The sequence below is a fragment of the Littorina saxatilis genome, linkage group LG7, assembly GCF_037325665.1.
Source record: "Littorina saxatilis isolate snail1 linkage group LG7, US_GU_Lsax_2.0, whole genome shotgun sequence".
NCBI lineage: Eukaryota > Metazoa > Mollusca > Gastropoda > Littorinimorpha > Littorinidae > Littorina > Littorina saxatilis.
Genome location: NC_090251.1, coordinates 9,297,412 through 9,318,356, shown reverse-complemented (window position 1 = coordinate 9,318,356; position 20,945 = coordinate 9,297,412). Strand labels below are relative to the sequence as shown.

General features: G+C 41.4%; 1 protein-coding gene across 1 annotated transcript in view; it reads left to right on the top strand.

The window, feature by feature from the left end:
- Positions 1 to 1,958: 1,958 nt before the first annotated feature.
- The window catches only part of LOC138970615 (PDZ and LIM domain protein 1-like), a 28,931-nt gene continuing 9,944 nt past the window's right edge, over positions 1,959 to 20,945 (top strand). The window contains exons 1-2 of the mRNA XM_070343079.1: positions 1,959 to 2,098; positions 16,997 to 17,341. Of these exons, the coding sequence (XP_070199180.1) occupies positions 17,240 to 17,341 (102 nt within the window). The 5' untranslated portion in view covers positions 1,959 to 2,098; positions 16,997 to 17,239. The remainder of the gene's footprint in view (positions 2,099 to 16,996; positions 17,342 to 20,945) is intronic.

The window sequence follows — 20,945 nt, the reverse complement described above, 5'->3', positions numbered from 1 at the left end:
CTTAAAAAAATAAGCACTTAAAAAATTTTGCCCATAAAAAAATAAGCCCTTAAAAAAAATATGCCCATATTTTTCTGCGCATCGCTACTGCGCATCCGGACATTCAAAAGCGCGCACAAACTCGCCTCTCGTTCAAAACATCCGTCATAACATCGAGCGGATACAGAATGGCTTCACGCATTCGAAAGCGCGCACAAACTCGCCAAAACCCCAATTCTCTCGCAATTTGCAATTTCAGCACAAATTCTTCTCAAAACTTCATCACGATCTGTGAACCCCCCATTCGCCATGTTTCTTATGAGATCTCTGCGCATGAGCGGCGCAGCCGAATTCTATTCAGCTTCATGATTGGTCAAAAAAATAAGGCCTTATTTTTTTATGCCCTTATTTTTTTATGCCCATATTTGTTTATGCCCTTATTTTTTTATGCCCTTATTTTTATTAAGGCCTTACAGAAATAAGGCCTTATTTCTCGTAAGGCCTTATTTTCAAATAAGGGCTTATTTTTTTATGCCCATATTTTTTTAAGGGCTTAAAGATTTAAGGCCTTAATAATGGAAAATAAGGCCTTATTTTAGAAATAAGGGCTTATTTTCAAAAATATGGGCATATTTTCAAAAATAAGGCCATATTTTTTTAAGGGCTTATTTTTTGGATTTTTGACCCTTTGTGCCAAGGATACGCCCGTGCCTAGCCTACATTCAGTGTTAACAAAGGTAGACACGAGAGTCGGCCTTTAATTGTCAGATTTTCTGGACTCACGTCTCACTTTCTCGGAACAAGTCAGAGTTGGCTCTATTTCTGTGGTTGCCTGTTTCTCGACGATTCAGTTCTGGCAGCGTTTGCACAAGAACCGTTCTGCACTCACTAGTCAGTCTGTCTATCGCAGACTATATTATTATATGCCTCCACATCACCACATGTGCATGACAAGCGCAAATTCACTCCTTAACCAAACGGCAAAAATAATATTCTCCAGCAAACGGGTTGCCAAACCACGGTTTGCGTCATCAATTACCGAATAATTATCACCACGCTTTCAGAAATAATCCCACACATTTTGGACATTTTCTGGCGCCTGTTTTCAACGGTGCAGGATGTGCGTGTAGAGAGCTATATTTGTATCTCTCGGTGCGGGAGGGGAGGGGGGGGGGACGGAAATAGAGAGTGTGTGTATGGAGGGGGGAGGGTAGGAGGGAGGGTGGGAGGGAAATCAGTTGGAGTGGTTGTTGCACAGATTGGAGTAAGATGCCCGCATAGCGGAGGAGACTGGGGTTTCTACACAAATACACATGGAGGAAAGCTTGACAGACTGCCCGAATAGACAGAACCACCACCGTGTGTGGACCTAACTGTCAGTAACTGAATGTCGAGTTCGTATGGGGAAAAAATATCTTCAGTTTACCATTTTCTTCGATTAAAAGACGTCATCAGATACATTCATCTGCTTCATATCAACTTTGAACTCAGCCGGCGCTGCCAGTATAGGACAGAGACACTCGGCGCTGACACACTCAGTGACACACACTGACACACACACACTGACCTACACACACATACCGACACACACACACAGACATACACACACACACACACACGCACACAAACACACCTTAATCAGTTTTCACCTACACCTTTCCCCCTTTTACATGCAATAGCAATAACCACCACCGCCACCACCTGCACCACAACTTACCCCCTCCTCCCTCCACCGCCCACATCATCACACGCCACATTCCACCACCACCACCACCACCAACACTATCGAGCACGTGAAACTCGTAAGAAATAGACAACAAGGAGGGCACGAGAGGCAGAGACGAGCAACCTAGTTCCGTGTAAGCGACCCAGGCTTGTTTTGCTCGCTCCTTGGAGCGAAATTCCCCCCTACCGCATCATCGCTCTTGGCAGTGCCGAAGGGTGGATTTTTTTGGTTCCTGCTTCGTTTTCTTCTCAGCTCTGGCCAAACGTTTTCTCAAAGAGCATTCCAGGAGTTTCAGGAGAGGAGAGAGAGTGGATTTATCAGTACCTGTTCAGGTTGTACTAGTCAGTGACTGTGGATCGTCTTGAAACTTTGTACCTGCTTTAATTTACACAGGTAGGTACATTTAAAAAAAAACTCATTTAACCTATGATACTTTTACATGATTTGTTCTTCTTGATGGTTTTAAATGTTGTCATATCGGTTTTATCAAATGGTTTAAGTCTTGATTGGACACGGACTCTGACGTGGGTCTTCATTTCAGTGTTACCTGGGGGTGGCAAAAGCACTATATAAGTCAGTACCAGAATGTCATTAAGTCAGTTGGCGAAGGCCTCCCTGAATGAATCAGCATGGTAAAGTCTTAGACTAAAATGTTCTCAGTACTGTTATCCCATCTTATAATTCAGTCTTAATTTGAGCGTTATAAAAGATTACTTCAAGAAAATACCTAAACGTGAAGTACCCGAACATACCGTAAGCTTACCAAGTTCTATGAAATCACAACTTAATTTGCGACTTCAGGCAAAACAAATATTAAGAATGCAAAAAACAAGCGAAAGATAAGTAGTTGAAACGTTTGTTGTTGACAAAACAATACGTTAAAAAAGGTTGATTTTAGCAGTGCAAGAATAAGATGGAAGATGATATTCGACGTGCACGTCACCTGTTGGCGATTTAATGTTTTGTGAGACTTGAAATCCAGTCTGAATTGTTGTATTCCTGCTAGAGACAAGACAATGATTTATTTTCTTATTGGCCATAGGCCCCTGTAGTTACAGTGACAACTTTTCGTAAAGCTTACGGCTAGGAAAAAACATTTGTATCTCAATCTAATTTACAAAAACAGGTTTCAAAAAGTTGGACAGGAATTATTCACTAACATATGGAACATTTTACAAATACCACGTTAGTGAAATGATGTATCCATAGCAATTACATTTTCAACAAAATCGCCTCTGATTTGCAGTGCATAAAACAGGTATGCTCCAAGTTTACGACAGAGGGATTCATATCTTCATTTTAAACAATCCAATACAAATCTTCGTGACTACAGACAGCAACTAGAGAGAGAGAGAGAGTCTGAAGTACCGGTACCTGGCAGGTCACGTGTGCCGATTACTATAATTGGTAGGGGAGAATATTCCAAGGTACGCTCCAGTGTACATAGGTCAGAGCTCGGACCTCCCACCTGTTTTCAATTTATCTGGGGGGGGGGGGGGGTTCAGCCATAACGGACTAAGGATTGATCTGGTATTCTAAAGCTAAATGAATGAGAGGAGGAAGAGGGGGGAGGAGAGAGAGAGAAAGCGGAGAGCGAGACGGAGAGCGAGAGAGAGCGAGAGAGAGAGAGAAAGAGAGCGAAAGAGAGAGAGTGAGAGAGAGAGATAGAGAGAGAGAGAGAGGGGGGGGGAGGAGAGAGAGAGAGAGAGAGAGAGGGGGGGAGGAGAGAGAGAGAGAGAGAGACTAGAGAGAGAGAGAGAGAGAGAGAGAGAGAGAGAGAGAGAGAGAGAGAGAGAGAGAGAGACAGTCTCTCTCTCTGTGTACATATTCATATGTTGTTGTTTTTCTCTACCTTTTTTTCTACGTTAATATCCGTGTAAATATGTGATTAGATTAGTCCCCTCTCTGGGCGAGGGCTGGTTGAAAAAAAGCTCGTTGTATTGCTTATGCCACAACCCTCGAAAAATAAAATTTGATTTGATTTGATTTGATCTCTCTCTCCCACACACACACGCCGGCACACGCACACTCTCTCTGTTGATGATAACTCCCCATGACATGTTAACTTTTTGACCTCAGGAATGAAAATTTATTTCAACAGGTAAGAGCCAGGTAAAGGGAAGGTGAGTGGAGGTAGACAGTCTGCTTAGACTTCACCTGTTGGCAATTTACCGTTTTCCCGGGGAAACTCCAGTCACACATATTTGTTCTGATTCATATAATTATGGAGGAGTGAGCGAGCTACCGCATGTTCTTGAAATTATTCGTGCATTCTAGTGTCCTTTTCAGCAATGGTTTTAGAAAATGAAAATGAAAATGATTAAGTAACTAAATTCGTCAAGAACAAGAACAATGTATCAGGTGAATTTCGTTTATTGTTTTCAGCAGTGCTTCAAGGTCCAGTAATCCTCGTTCAAATCTTGTGGTTGATGGTGCAGATTATGGTAATCAAATAGTGAAAGGAGTAGCTAGATGCAGAAGCAAATGTTTTGTTGTTGTTTTTTTGTTTTTGTTTTTTAGAAAACACATGTATTTAGCATGAAAGTGTATGCGCTTATATAATTATACATCTTGATTACGATACTGATTGTACAAATACAAGAAAGACAATGAGTTTGATTGCATAGTTTCACTTTTACACCATGATATGTAACGCTAAAGAACAATAACAAAAATTATATACCTCTGTCCATTAGCAAATGTTAGAGGCGCAGTGGGGTGCATCGGGGTCTGGTGTTTTTGATTTATTTTGATGAAGTTTATTCAAGTTTTATCTTCATTGTTCCGTCGAAATCAGACGGTATGCCTGACTAAATCGCAGGGGGGAGGGGGGGGGGATAATACATCACTCTTGCAAACACACGAGTGCACGAGGTAGTTTCAGCCCATGAACACAGAGGAAAGTCTCCCTGTTGATGCCCCAATATTCTATTTTCTAAACTTGATTGTCATCACTGGCGTTGACACTGACCAAAACCACTTCAGTTTGTGTGTCTGTGTGTCTGACTTCTCTCTAAGAATATTCTCCAAGCATCATCAGTTCTACTGTGATGTCTCAAATCTCTAGTTGAACCAATTGTCATCACTGACAGGCACTGACAAATAAAACAAAAATAAAAACAAAAACACACAAAAAGCCCATCGTTTTTTATGCTGTGCCTGTGTTTCTCCCTTCCTAGTCCCGAAGAAAATTCTTCAAGTTTCAGCAGCGACTCTCTGGCACAAGTTAAATGGAGCAAAAATTGGCAGGTGGGCTGGGGGGGGGGGGGGGGGGGGTTCACCTGTACCTGCAACGGTTTCACTGCCTCGCCCGGGCAATGATGAGAAACACGGAGATAAACTGCTGTTCCACAGATTCACTGCTAGGCTGTGTCTGGGTTTCTTGCTCGTAGATTTCAAGGTAGAACCAATTAGGGCTGTTTGGGGGCCACAGGAAACATAAGTTTAGCGAGTCATTGCCGAGAAAACCAGCAACGACATCTATTAAACAAATAATATTAGTAGACAATTAATCAGCTAACAGTGGTAACACTAACAGTCACACACACACGCGCGCTCTTTCTATCACTCTGTTTCTGTCTGTCTGTCTATCTGTCTGTATCTCTGTCTCTGTCTGTCTGTCTGTCTGTCTCTCTCCCTCTCTCTCTCTCTCTCTCTCTCTCTCTCTCTCTCTCTCTCTCACCATCAGACACCCATATGCACACGCACAAGCACAGACATATATATATATATAGATATATATATATTCCAAAGAAACAGATCAATTTACAGACAGTTTAAGTAGAGTTTGGACTCATTTCTGGTGCCGACAAAAACTCTCCATGTAGCAGATATCAGCATTGAGACATTTATACCATCACATTCGCAAGTTTTAATTTAACCTTGCAGTAGGATTACACAAGATTCTTGGTTCACTGTTAAACGATTGCAGAATTCTTTCACCTGAAAGCGCTAATAGGGGCATTAAGCCGGACTCCGTTAGGAAGATAGTACCGTAGTCAGTGGTAATCAAGGGTTGCGTAAGTTGCGTAACCAGGTCAGAGCTTGCCGGCCTTCCACTGAGTCGCAAGACCATAACCACAGGCCGTAAAACTTGGCGAGTAAACAGTCTGCATACATGTAACATTACGCAGACGTGGAAGACAACGGAAGAGTTGGTCCGACAACGTCAAGGAATGGACGCAGCTGAGCTTCCCTGACTTCGTGGCGACAGCCCCCGATAGAACAGCCTGGAGAAGGGTTTCTTCCTCCTCAGCCCTCATACCCCCCCCCACCCCCACAGTCAGGGGACTGATGATGATGATGATGATGATGATGATGATGATGATGATGATGATGATGATGATGATGATACATGTAATGAGATTATTTGACAGCGAGCCTCTCCTCGCCCGCGTAATATTGTGCAATGCCAGATGTGGCGTACGGTTACGTGATCGTTAACCACGAGTGACTTAAAGTCCGTAATGACGGAATGTAAAGCTCCAGTGAGCCAACCAGAATAGCAGCATGTACGTAAACTGTGACTGTTGTCGGCACAACCCATCTGATGAAAACACGTTGTATTATCCTTGGAGGCTGCCACCAAAACAAACCCTTTTGGAAAGCGCTTCTAGTGTAGGTTGTTGTTGGCCCTTAGTACAGGCACACTCCTTCTCATGAAAACAATTCACCATCTCAGATTTGGCCAGGCGTTTACGTTGGACAAGGCCATTCCTCCACATACCAAAAATCAAAACCTTGTTGTGGTGATTTGACATCTGTTATGAATTAATTTCTTAAAAAGTCACCAGTGGCTTGTACGAAATTAATTTATTTAAGGGGTTACTTGTGTGTTCAAATCGCTCGTCAGAAACATTACACATTTTGTGCACAGGTTCCTCTAAGCAATATGGACACATCTGTGCAAAGAAAAAAGGGGGTCGACGTATTAACTTTTTTTTTAGAATTTTTTTACTGGGGGTTGTCAAGTACGATTTTGCGAAAAACACTGCGATTTTTAACATGATCCCAACTGACATATTTAGCTCCACAAATAATAAATGAGACATTAGTTTGTGTATATAAATGAATGGAGAGTATAACTTTATCATAAATCGGTACTTATCAACGTGCATTTTCAGAAAATGATCGAGGTTTATCGAGGGCGTACACATAAAATTATCACTCCTTTAGTAGTAAAAACGTATTTAAAAAAAATTCGCGTGTGAGAAACATTACACATTTTGTGCACAGGTTCCTCTAAGCAATATGGACACATCTGTGCAAAGAAAAAAGGGGGTCGACGTATTAATTTTTTTTTTTGAATTTTTTTACCGGGGGTTGTCAAGTACGATTTTGCGAAAAACACTGCGATTCTTAAGGGGTTACTTGTGTGTTCAAATCGCGTGAAAGAAACATTACACATTTTGTGCACAGGTTCCTCTAAGCAATATGGACACATCTGTGCAAAGAAAAAAAGAGGTTGACGTATTAACTTTTTTTTAGAATTTTTTTACTGGGGGTTGTCAAGTACGATTTTGCGAAAAACACTGCGATTCTTAACATGATCCCAACTGACATATTTAGCTCTACAAATAATAAATGAAACATTAGTTTGTGTAGATAAATGAATGGAGAGTATAACTTTATCATAAAACGGTACTTATCAACGTGCATTTTCAGAAAATGATCGAGGTTTCTCGAGGGCGTACACATAAAAATATCACTCCTTTAGTAGTAAAAACGTATTTAAAAAAAATTCGCTCGTCAGAACATAACTAAACTTGAACACAGCTAAGTTCACTGTATACAGATACAATACCTGTAAACAAAATAAGTTGTTGTCGTATTGTCTGCTTCACAATTATTCCCGTACCAACCCCACCCCCATATCTTGACTGACAAAAATGATAAAAAAAGAAATAATTTGGGAGTGCTGTTGGTCAGTTGGTAGAGCGCTGGACTTGTGATACATGAGTTTGAATCAGGGTGAAGGGTTGGGGGTCGGAACATTTGTGTGCAAAGTTTCATGAAGATCTATCCAGTAAATTTCTATGAATCGCACACCACACACACACACACACACACACACACACACACACACACACATATATATATATATACACCAGGGTAGATCAGTTAGTTTGTAAGGGGGTGTTTTTAGAATTCAAGAGTGTAAATCGAGGTCGCAGAGCGCCCGAGACTGATCAAGGGGCATACGCCCACCCCCCCCCCCCCCCCACCTCAACACAAGAAAGAACAAAAAGTCGCACGTGAAATCCATTACACATTTTGAGCACATGTTTCTCTAAGCTATATGTCCACAACTGCAGACAGACAAAAAACTTTGTTTTCTTATTCATTTTTTTTTTATAAGAGTTTTGTCAGTTTTGGGGGGTACCGGGTGGACACATATGACCTTACAGAAAACACTGTAATTCGTAACGTCATCCTAACTGACATTTTTATCTTTAGAAAAGATAAATAAAACATTACTTTGTGTAGATAAAAGAATGGAGAGGATCACTTTATTATAATACGGTACTTATCAATGTGCATGCCGAAAATTATCCAGGATTGGCGAGAGCGTACACATACAATTATCACTCAAAAACGTTGTAACACAAAATTGGCTCGACAGATCATAAACAAATTTGAACACAGCTAACTTCACTATATACCGTTGCAATACCTAAGAAAACCATAAGGTGTTTTCTTATTGCTTACTCCACAATTATACCCGCACCACCCCCACCCCCATATCTTGACTGACAAAAATTGATAAAAACATTCATTTGGGAGGGAGCCCAGTAGGTCAGGCGGTAGGGAGAAGTGTGGGTACTGTGTGCAGAGTTTCATAAAAATCTGTATAGTAGTTTTCTCTGAATCGCAATACAAACACATACACCCAAACACTTGGTGCCTTTAGTGCACCGATGCCCCCTGCCAACCCCCCCCCCCCCCCTTCCCTCCCCCAGATCCAATACCACCCCCCCCTCCACCACCCGCCCACCCCAGTAATCACAAACACACACACACATACACACACAAGCAAACCAACCCCTCATAGCGATAAGAATAAGTACACAGTCAATAACTATATTTCTGACTATTTACAGTTGGAATACATGCATACTCTCTCTCTCTCTCTCTCCCTCTCTCTCTCTCTCTCTCTCTCTCTCTCTCTCTCTCTCTCTCTCTCTCTCTCTCTCTCTCTCTCTCTCTTTCTCTCTCTCAAATATGATTTTGAAGCGCATTACATAAAGTCGGTATCTGATATCTAAAGTGTTTCGCTATGTTTTCGTCCTGATCTTTAGGATCCGGAGGATTATTTTCTGTTGATGATCTAAGGTAACGGAATTGTTCTTGCATTTTGAGGGAATTTGACAGGTATCGGGGTGTGTGGGGGTGGGGGGGGGATTTGGTGTGGGGTAAATTATCAAAAGGCTTGCACCCTAACACAGCTGACTTGTAATCTAGCCTGAACTACGAAAGCAGCCACACGCATACTCATAGAGGCACGCATGTTTGTGTGACGGTTTGCACGAATAAACATTGAAAATTAGTTTTGAGTTTTGATAAAAACAAACGACATTTCCTTTTAGCACACAGGTGCTCAGCAAATGTGTATTGAAACTCGTTCAATTATCCCAAAATGTCATAACGTTTGGCAATATAATTATTTAACAACAACAAAAAGACTACCGGATTCCGTACATAAAAAAGTCAGGGGCTGTAACAACAATTCGCGGCATTGGACTGTGGGAGGTCGTACACAGCTAACACTGCGACGTGTAACCAAAATCTGTGTATGATAGGCTGCTTGTGTTACACAGGGTGTGCTTGTTGACAAGACTGATAGGCCTAAGGTCAGTTATGCAGTCTGGCTATGGATATGGAGTCTGGGTTCACTAGAGCCAAAAGAGCTTTATTTTCACCGTTCTCTGGAAAGAAAGATCCTAAGAAGGCAAGGAGTGAAGCGATTGATTTGTGTGATCAAGATTGTTCAGATAACCAAGAGTCTCAAGCTGCAGTTTCTAACATGTCTATTGACGCTTCTTCGTTGCACGAGAATATTATTTCTCGCGTTACTGACGCACTCTCGATTTTCAAGCCAGCCGAGGGTCAAAGTGACGACCCTATACTTGAAACTCATTCCAGCTCTGGCAACTGCCATTTCGGTGGCAGTGGGAGAGGTCATGAAAGGGGTAGTGATGGAAGTGGAGGAGAGAGTGGCAGCAGCTGTGTCTACGGCACCATCGGTGCGAGAAGCGCGCTTGTTTGCTGCAGTACGTCATCTCACTTACGAAAATGATAAACTTCAGCAGTATTCTAGAAGGGAGAGTGTTCGTGTGTTCGGTGTGTCACAGTCGGACAGGCAGGTTTCACAGTATTGTGTTCAGCAATTTACTATTTACACACTCAAATTCTACAAAATAAATGTTGGCACACAATTCAAAGGACATGTTTTTCCAACAAAGTGAGTTTGTTACAACTAAAAACAGTAAATTGTTTTATAGTCCTGGTCCTTATTTATATCTAAAAACCAGGCGCAAAGCGGCATACCCTGAAAACACAAAAAAAGCAATACGGTCATCCTATGCATGCATATAGCTCATATAGCCAAAACCGTTGAAGATAGAAAGACATTTATTGAACAAAAAATATGCCCCACATCATTCTTAACAAGTTTTGTTCTTGTATGTACATCAAAATATTGATTCTCAAATGAATGGTTTGAAAAAATACGACTTCCGGCAGACCTAGACCGTTTTGAAGGAAAAAACCGTCTTTTTTTTCAAACCATTCCATGGCCATCAATATTTTCATATACATGTAAGACCAAAACGTGTTAAGACTGGTGTTGTGCATCTAGTTTGTTCAATAAATGTCTTTCTATCTTCAATGGTTTTGGCTAGATGAGGTAACAAGAGAAGGATATGGGCATTGGAATTACGTCAACATTTCGAGCATTGTCACAGATGAAACATTTACTGCAGGGTGCTCCTGATTAACAAACCGAGAAAAACTGAAAATTATTGAAGAGAAGACATGTCTGAACAGTTTATAAAGAGACAAGTTTGCAATCATTTGTAAACACCATTATTGTATGGAGGAGTAACTGTTCCCCTACCCCCTAAGAAGGTATTTCTGTCCGTCAACCACGTGAGCGATCGCCACAAATCGAGGCATCACTCGCATTTCAGTTTGGACACACCGGCTGATTGCAAATGCACAGTACGTGTTTCGACACTGAAACGTGACGATTGAGCGTCAAAATAGTTTCTTAAAACAGTCGAAAATGGAGTTAAATGTGACTTTAACACTCAGTGGCGATCGCTAGAGTGGCGATTGTTACTAGACGGACACTAGAAAACCTCAGAAAATGTAATTACTTTGCGATTTTTTTAACTGAAAAACTGTTGCGGTCTTTTTCTGTCGAGCGCGAGCGTCAACGTAAAACAACGTGAGGTCACTTCCTCCCCAAACGGTTAGTTTTGAATGAAAAGAAAAATGTGGCGATCGTTACATTGTTTAGACGGACAGGATCGCAACTTTGAAACTCGGGTCACCGTGCCTCGATCAAGGGCAAATTGACCTCGGCAACATTATAACTCACTTCAAGGGTGCACAAACTTGTATTTACAGTATACAAAATTAGGTAAACTTGTGTTTTTGTCCTGTGAAATCACAATTAGTTTCGATGCTCTTGATATCGCTATGCGGACGGACAGATCCGAATCCCCATACATTTTTTTTGCGGAGCTAGTATAAGTTAGAATTTGTGTTATGGATATCGATTGTTGTTGAAAAACAATCATTTCAATGTGTTCTGGCACTCTCAACCACCACAGCATTGATACTTGTGCATGTGTGTGTTGGAATTTAGTTCTTTGTTTAGTGATGCTGTGGCAAAAGTAAATTCATCCGTCCGTATTTTGACGATCGCCACCATTCACACGCACATAAATAAACACATTATAAAAAATTTCAACTTTTATTTTCAAAAAAGTATTTAAACAACAACTAGTTTGCATGTTAATACAACAAATACAGCAGATTCTCACAGATATGGATTTAAAAGACTAAGCAAATCTGAGACTATCAAAATGGCCTAATACCATGAAACCTGCCGACAGTGAGAGTGCGGAGGAGGTGGAGAGGAAGGTGACACACGTGTTCAAAGAAGCGGGTGTGGAGGTCAAGCCTGACGACATCGCTGCAGTTCACAGAGTAGGCAAGGGGAATAAAGGTCCTCGGCCAATCCTCGTGAAATTTGTCTCCAGGAGGAAACGCAATGAAGTGATGGCAAAGAAGAAGAGCCTGCAGTCAAAAGATAACTTCAAAAGAGTCTTCATCAACGATGACGTCACGCCACTACGGGCAAGACTCCTCGGCTACGTCAAGAGACTGGAGAAGGTGGAGAAGGCGTGGACCTTCGAAGGCAAGATCTACTGTTCCCTCAAGTCCCAGTCCGGGGGTGAGCGTCAAAGGCCAGTTGCAGTGGAAACCCCCGACGATCTCTTCAAGTTGGGTGTGACCGGGGTGGATTATGCCGCCCTTGGTTTAACCCACCTCATCGAGCAACCACTGCCTGTGGGTGGGGGGAGTCCTTCCCCTCGCCGCTAGGGGTGCCCAGGGGGCATTGTCGTGAGTGATGGTGGAGATGAGGGAGGTGGTGGCAGTGTAACGAATAGTGGTGGTGGTGAGAAAGTGAGAGTCGGACTAAGGACTGAGAGCGCTGTTGATGAAGAGGGAGGTGGAGACAGGACTGTGCGTGGTGATGATGAAGAGGGAGGTGGAGGTAGGACTGTGCATGGTGATGATGAAGAGGGAGGTGGAGGTAGGACTGTGCATGGTGATGATGAAGAGGGAGGTGGAGGAAGGACTGTGCGCGCTGTTGATGAAGAGGGAGGTGGAGACAGGACTGTGCGTGGTGATGATGAAGAGGGAGGTGGGGAGAGGACTGTGCGTGGTGATGATAAAGAGGGAGGTGGAGAGAGGATTTTGAGTGGTGACGATGAAGAGGGAGGTGGAGAGAGGATTTTGAGTGGTGACGATGAAGAGGGAAGTGGAGAGAGGATTTTGAGTGGTGATGATGAAGAGGGAGGTGGAGAGAGGACTCTGTGTTGTGATGACGATGAGGGAGGTGGAGATAGGACTGTGCGCGATGGCGGTGATGATGAAGAGGGAGGTGGAGAGAGGACTTTGAGTGAAAATCCACCCCTAATGCAATGGTTTTTGGAGAACTTGGAAAATATCCCTTAGATGTCAATATGAAATGTAGAATGCTCTGTTATTGGTATAAACTAATTGACCCAGTTAACAAAAATAAATTTTCAAGTGTTGCTTACAGATTTACCTATAGACTATATTCGCAAAAGATGTTTACTTCTGACTATCTGTCATGCATAGAAAAAACGTTAAGTGATATATATAGGTCTTTCTGGGTTTTGGATACAACAAGAATTTGTTTCTCAATATACATCTACTTGGTTTAAAGAAAAAGTAAAGCGGTGTTTATATGACCAGTATATTCACAATTGGTTCTTAGAAATGGATACAAAAGACATTTTTTGTAATTATAGAATGTTTAAAGATAGTTTTGTGTGTAAAGACTACATTAAATCCTTGTCGTTCCAAAAAGTCGTTACACTCATGAAATTTAGAACTACAAATAACAACCTGCCAGTACAGAAAGAAAGATACCTTAATATACCTAGAGCGAATCGCATTTGCAGAAAATGTACATCAGAAGATATAGGAGATGAGTATCATTATTTGTTTGTTTGTGACTTTTTCAATGAAAAAAGAGCAGAACTTATTCCACCATTCTACTGGAAAAAACCAAATTCACTTAAATACAAAAAACTGTTCGTATCAAGAAATAAGAAATTGTTGACGAAACTCTTGGAATTTATAAAATTAATTAGTAGCAATTTTTCATAGTGCTGGGATTTGTTAACCGTATTTTCGTTTTGTGTCCCCCATTGCCAGGAATCAATGTGTGTGTGTGTGTTTGCATTTTCTGTACTATAATATTTTGTGTTCAATGTTTGTGTATTTTTGTTTTCCAAATATTTATTTTCTTTTTTCTTTTCTTATCTTCTATTTTTCTTTTTGTTCACTTGGTACTTTGTGCATTTTTGAATTTGCGAATATTGTTTATAATGCCCCTGGGTAATGAACAATAAAACTTGACTTGACTTGACTTGACACACTTTTTATCAGTTGATGATACGAACACACTTGCATATTGGGGCACTACTAATTGTGTATTTCAGTTATAATGCATCATGTTACCTCAAACTTCGTCTCAAGTTGGAAATGTCCCCCTTGTCCAAAACCCGGCTCCTACCATCCACAACAGGGAGGACATTTCCAACTGGAGACAGAGTTTCATGAAGATCTGTCCAGTAGGTGTCTCTGAATCGCACTACAATCACACAAACACACAGACAAGCACACAGACACACGCACATACACACGACACACATGGGTGAATCAGTTACTTTGTAAAAGGGGTGTACTTTGAATTCAAAAGTCTAAATTGAGGACGCGAAGCGACTTAGGCTAATCATAAGAATGCGCCCCCCCCCCCCTCCCCGAAAAAATAATCTGTCGTGAGATACATTACACATTTTGTGCACAGGTTCCTGTTAGCAATGTGTACACAGGTTGGGGTTTATAGTATCGGTCCTCCCCCCCTTCTCAATTTCCCCCTGTCCGCAAACAGGCATCCTCTGCCTCGGGGTCGCATGGACCACCATATCTTCATAGATCAATTGGATATTGTTAAAAAGGTGTTTGGGGAAAGCTCCTTTGTACGGAATCGAGGTAATAATTCATTTCAAAACCAGGTGTTTTTTGTGGCTAAGTGTCTGTTCTACACGAACATTCTATAACTTGTTAATCTGTGTCCGAATAATGAACTGTTAACAAAGTTACTCGTATGAAGGAACTATGAAGCCAAACGCACCAAATGGACACATATTAACTGTGACACACATACACACACACACACGGCGAACACATAAACAAACAGACAAACAAAGCTTCGCAATGCCGTAATGGACACCCACTCTCACTTAGTAGATTCCTTTCTCAGTTAAACTATTTATCTGTCACTATTTCTCAAAACTTCGCTTTCTCGCACTCAAGACGACATGCACAGACACAAAGACACACGGGCACACACACGCCCGCCCGCCGGCACGCACTCACACAACAAACAACACACACACACACACACACACATGAGGAAGGGATAATCACACATACTTGTAGTGCGCCAGTGAGGTTAGAATGGTGAGGTGGGGTCTGAGGCTGGTAAGGGATTTGGGGGTAGGACCGACGAGAGGGCACGGATTCGGCGGTTCGCCGTGTCGAGTCAACTTCATATAGATCTGTGTAGGTGATTAACAGCCCCAGCCGATCTGGATCTGTTCAAGTCAAAAGTAAAGTCAAGGATACGAAGAAGTTTACCGAAAAACATCGATCCCAAGGACTCATGTTGTAACTTTTCAAAGCAGTTACATTCAATCAAAGCTCTATCCACATTAAACCGAACGGGAATCGTCGAAGATCCACGCAACGTCACTGCAATGTCGAAAACGAACTCATAATGTCACCGCAGATCTATAGTTGGTTTTGGTTTTGTGTCGCAGCAAAGAAACGAAGCAAATCTCCGGCTTTTATTTCACACTAAAAAAACGTTCATTTAGCGGGTTATTAAAATATATTTCTTTGAGGTTGCAAGGCAATGGCATCGCTGAGATGTACTCCTTCGAACACACGACACAGGTTAGAAATTGACTTCATTTGGGCGCTTTTTACGGCCAAAACAGAGTGAGCTTTTTGACGGGTTTATGGAAAAATCACTTCGGGGGCAGGTCTAAAATCCTGTGTACAGTGCCAAATCATACATCATTCAAAAGAGCAAAGTATGTTCTTTATTCTAACATATGGGCTAGGGTAAGTCATAGATATAAGTATCTGTCTATTATATATGTAGGCAAGTGTATTCCATTCCTTCGATAGTCTCGTCATCTACACTTGCGTGAAAAATGCAATTTTGAGTCTGTTTTGCATAAAAGACCTGCGAGATTTGTAGAAGTCAAAACAACAACTTACAGTCCAGCCTCTCAAATTTCGTTCCATGCAATTTGTTTGTCTGTACGTATAGACTGAGGGGTGCCCCGAAATGATTTGTAATCACAACATTCACAGACTTCAAATACGCCATTGAAAACTCGTCCACGTGCGTTTTAGATATATACTTGGGTGACTAAAACTGTCGTACCTACCAAAGGCCGCTTCGCGTAAGAAAATGACTACCAGAGTCGCATGGCTCGGGATTTTTTTTTTACAAGAAATTTATATTTCGTTGTTCTAGTCCGAATGAATATGAAGGTATGGCGAGTTGAAAACGCCGATTCTTTCGCCAGAAACACGTCTGTTTCCATACCGGAAAGAAGGAATGGACTGAGCTACTAGAAGCACGGCGCCGTGCGTACAATCGATCGAATGATGTTATTCACACAATACCATTTGGCGATCTCTAAAAAATCTTTTAAAAACGAACTAGTTGACATGTAATGAAACTATTTACTGAAATCAAGAAGTATCTTAGTTCTAGCCGTGCATATGACACACCCTTTCGCGAAAGCACACTGAACCGTGCGTATACGCATTCGCACCCGCAAACCACCAACCCAGGCGGGTTATCCAGATCCAGATCTAGATCCAGATCCAAGGGAAGTAACTCAGTGAGTATAAACATGAGCAAGAACCGCAACTCAAACACACTCGTAACACCTTAAGACAAAAACTGAGAGCATACCAAGGCTGTTGCACGTCTACATCTGATATGAGTTCTCCTTTCTCCGCATTTTGATTGATAACTGTGAATATCACAGCCACATATAACACAGCCACATATCACAGCCACATCTAACGCTAACTATTACTCTTCTTTATGACATCCGGCTAAACTTTACCTCCGCTTCATCAGACATTAACAAAATTACACATAGCAATACGTCAATGTCTTCTATTTCTCCTGTCTATGACAATTTAGCTTTACACATAGTAATAAGCCCATTTCTTCTCTTTTTTGATAGCAAAAGTATCTTCTCTCCATCAAAAGTTAACTTTACACATAGCAATAAGTCAAATTCTTCTATTTCTGATACTGAATCTACCTCCCTTCTATCACAACTTTACACCTGACAATAAGCCCATTATCTGCTATTTTTGATACTAAAATTATCATAGCAATAACCACATTACTTCTATTTTTACCTACAGCAGAGACAAGGCGGCCGACACAGACAGGAGAGGAGCAAGGAATACGAACAACGTCGAACAGCGAGCATCTTTTCCAGCACACTAAATTTCCCCACCATACCTGGACCGCTGTGCAACAGGCTTCTAGTTCCAGCACTCTTACCTTTCTGTGGCGTCAGCGATTCTGTGCGCCGCCGGAGCAGGGCTGGTGAGGGGGGATTTCTACCTGAGAATTTACCTGCCGATCGGGAGGATCAAAGAGAAATGGCGGGTTCGATGGTCCAGTTAAACCGGAGCCCGGGGCAGCCTTGGGGGTTCCGTCTCCAAGGCGGGAAGGACTATGGACAGGCGTTACAAGTGAAAAAGGTAGGTGGTGGATTCTTTTTCTTCTTATGTTTATGCTTGCTTCAGTGTAGGCTACGTGTGCTCTCTCTCTCTCTCTCTCTCTCTCTCTCTCTCTCTCTCTCTCTCTCTCTCTCTCTGTATCTCTCTCTCTCTGTCTCTGTCTCTCTCTCTCTGTCTGTCTCTCTCTCTCTAGTCTCTCTCTCTCTCTTAATCTGTCTCTGTGTGTCTGTCTCTCTCTCTCTCTGTCTATCTGCCTGTCTGTCTCTCTCTCTCTTTCTCTCTCTCTCTCTCTTTATCTGTCTCTGTGTGTCTGTCTCTCTCTCTCTTTCTCTCGCTCTCTCTCTCTTTCTCTCTCTCTTTCTCTCTCTGTTTCTCTTTCTGTCTGTCTGTCTCTCTCTTTCTCTCTCTCTCGCTCTCTCTGTCTCTCTCTTTCTCTCTCTCTCTCTCTCCCTTTTTTAAATTTCACGGCAGAAATATGTTGGGTTTCATTGCCGCTGATGGCTCATATGCCATTAACTCCATATCTCGACAGTGCTTAAAGACATATATACGATTTCAAACAAAACAAAACAAGACATCTTGTTTTCACCCTATCTTTCGAAACGGAATCTCTGACACCAAAAGTCAATTAAAGTCCAAACAGACGTCATACCGCGAATAGAATGGCGTCACGCAAATTATTCTGTCACTTATTGTGCCTGTTTCCCGAGGAACTGACACAGAATTTCGAGAACGAAGTTTTTCTTGGAGACTACGTCATGATATGTCAGCAGTAGAATATTAATCGTTAGGTCATCGCCAGGTTGTGCATGTATCGGTGTCGTAGGTCATTAAGGACATGAATGACATCACTCTTGGCAAAGTCTCGAGTGGCTGCTTTCATATTCTTGCGTAGAAACTCACAATCCTGCCGAGAACTTCAGAGAGAGAGAGAGAGAGAGAGGGGAGAGAGAGAGAGAGAGAGAGAGAGAGAGAGAGAGAGAGAGAGAGAGAAAGATATAGATGGAGAGAGAGATAGGGGAGAGACGGAGAGAGAGAGAGGGAGGAGGGGGGAGAGAGAGAGAGAGAGAATTGAATTGAATTGAATTGAAATTTATTTTACGAGGGTGACAGAATAAGCAATGTATACATGCTTTTTTTCATCCGGCCCTCGCATCGCCCATTAGAAGAAATAAAAGATAAATAGAGAATACTACATGGCTTGCTGTGTCGTACCAGATTTACACGAGTTGTTTTTTTTAAATATTGAACTGCGAGCGAAAGCAGTGGAAAAACAGGTCCCTGCCAGACTTGCTTGACATGACCTCATTTACATGATATACACACGTGTGATTTGAACGATTATTATCTCACGGGTGTCTCTCTCACGTATGTAGGATAAGTTTAACTATAGTACAAATGACATATTTACCATAATTAACATGTCAAGCAACCAATAAGACATTTTAAGATGTATTGGGTTTTTATAGCAATGCTTGACAATTATATATAACAAAGAAATATGTGTTTGTATAAAAAAAAGTAAAAAAGTAAAAAAAGATAATAATAAAAAAAATCCTTCATGAATTATATATATAATCTAATATAATTTCACTATAATCAGAGAGTACAGTTATATTTTGCCAGCTGCTTGATAATATTTCTTATAAGTTTTGTAAAAGAAACAGCATGTAATATTCCTTGAATGATGTTTCGTGAATTCGTAATTTAATTATATTTGGAATATAAAATAATGTATTATCTCAGAGAGAGAGAGAGAGAGAGAGAGAGAGAGAGAGAGAGAGAGAGAGAGAGAGAGAGAGAGAGAGAGAGAGAGAGAGAGCAACTATGTCGTCACGACATGAATATGATGCATACGAGCCATTAGCAATGACATACCCAATACATGTGTGATAGGGTGGAGTGGAAAGGGGGAAATAGGCCAGGAAGCATAAATGAGACGCCAAGACAGAGGTTGCGATAACGTGACTTTTATCTATCGTACACCAGAAAGCAGTGTAGTTCCTTCCTCAATATACAACCGCACACAACTCGTCGGAACTTGAATTACGATCCCGGTCGAAAGTCACTTCGCTGATATAAACCCAGCTCTAAAACGTTTGTTAAACTGAACACACACATAAAGTCTCTCGAATCACTCCTTCGCCGCCAAAATACAGTTATAATGGCCCATACTACACTACTATACTTGCATTGATTATTACAGAAACACAAACATCGTTCAACTACAACTAAAACATCACAATCCAAGATACGCACACTGACACGTCTTCACACTTCGAAATCACACCGGGTACTCTTCTAGCCCACGCTATTATTCTGACTCACGCGCGCACCCGTTCAAACAATCAACCAATAAGAAACCAGCCTCCCTACACACCTGCAATTAGCTACAAAACACAATAGTCCTAGCGGGAGACACAACTTGGGTCAGGGGCAGATAATAGACAGGGAGTAAAAGAGAGGGACAACAGTACATGAAATCGTCACACGGCTACACACATGTATATATCACGACAATATGACGTCTGACATGACCCACCACTTGATAGAAACTGTTCTGTGCAAGAATGCCAAGCAAATCTTTCCTGATGATGACTGACATAACAATCCACATAATTATGACAAACAAGCTCACGAAAAAAACACCTCACCCCAAAACCCAAAATACAAGGCGCATGTTTCCTCCAGGTAAATATTGTGCAGTGAAGCTGTCAGTTAAACTAGCTTCGAAATAGAACAAACTCTAAATCAGCTACTAACAAACAAGCGCATGACCCCGACCAACCCCGACCGACCCCGACCGACCCCACCCCTCCGACCCTCGCCCCACACACACACACACACACACACACACACACACACACACACACACACACATCTACATTAAATGTACACAAATTAAAGTTTGCCATTGACAAAAAACAACAAGAGGAATATATAAGATACTGGACAAAAGAAAAATCAGATACATATTCCAGACTTAAGTTTTATTCTATGATCAGTAAATCTTACGAAATGCAGTCATACTTAATACAAATTAAGAATAATAAACACAGAAAGATGTTAAGCAGATTAAGGACTAGCACACATTGTCTAAAAATTGAAAGTGGAAGACATCAGAATATCCCTAAAGAAAATCGTCTTTGTATTGAATGCAATGTCATAGAAGATGAAATACATTTTCTAGATAAATGCAATAAATATGTTAAATTAAGGGATGAATTTAAAGAAGATGCTTCACATATCAATATGAAATATGCTAACAAAAATCCAAGTAACTTATTTTTAGAAGACGAAGTTCAAGTTCGTCTTGGCAAATTTGTTACGGATTGTTTTAGCATTGTATAATGCATTATTATTATTTGTTGTTTGTTGTGTCAATAACTTTACTGGTTCATGACAATAAACATTATTCTATTCTATTCTATTCTATTCTATTCACACACTGACACACACACACTGACACACACACTGACACACACACACACACACATACACACTGACACACACACAAACAAACACACACACACTGACACACACACACACACACTGACACACACACTGACACACACACTGACACACACACACACATACACACTGACACACACACACTGACACACAC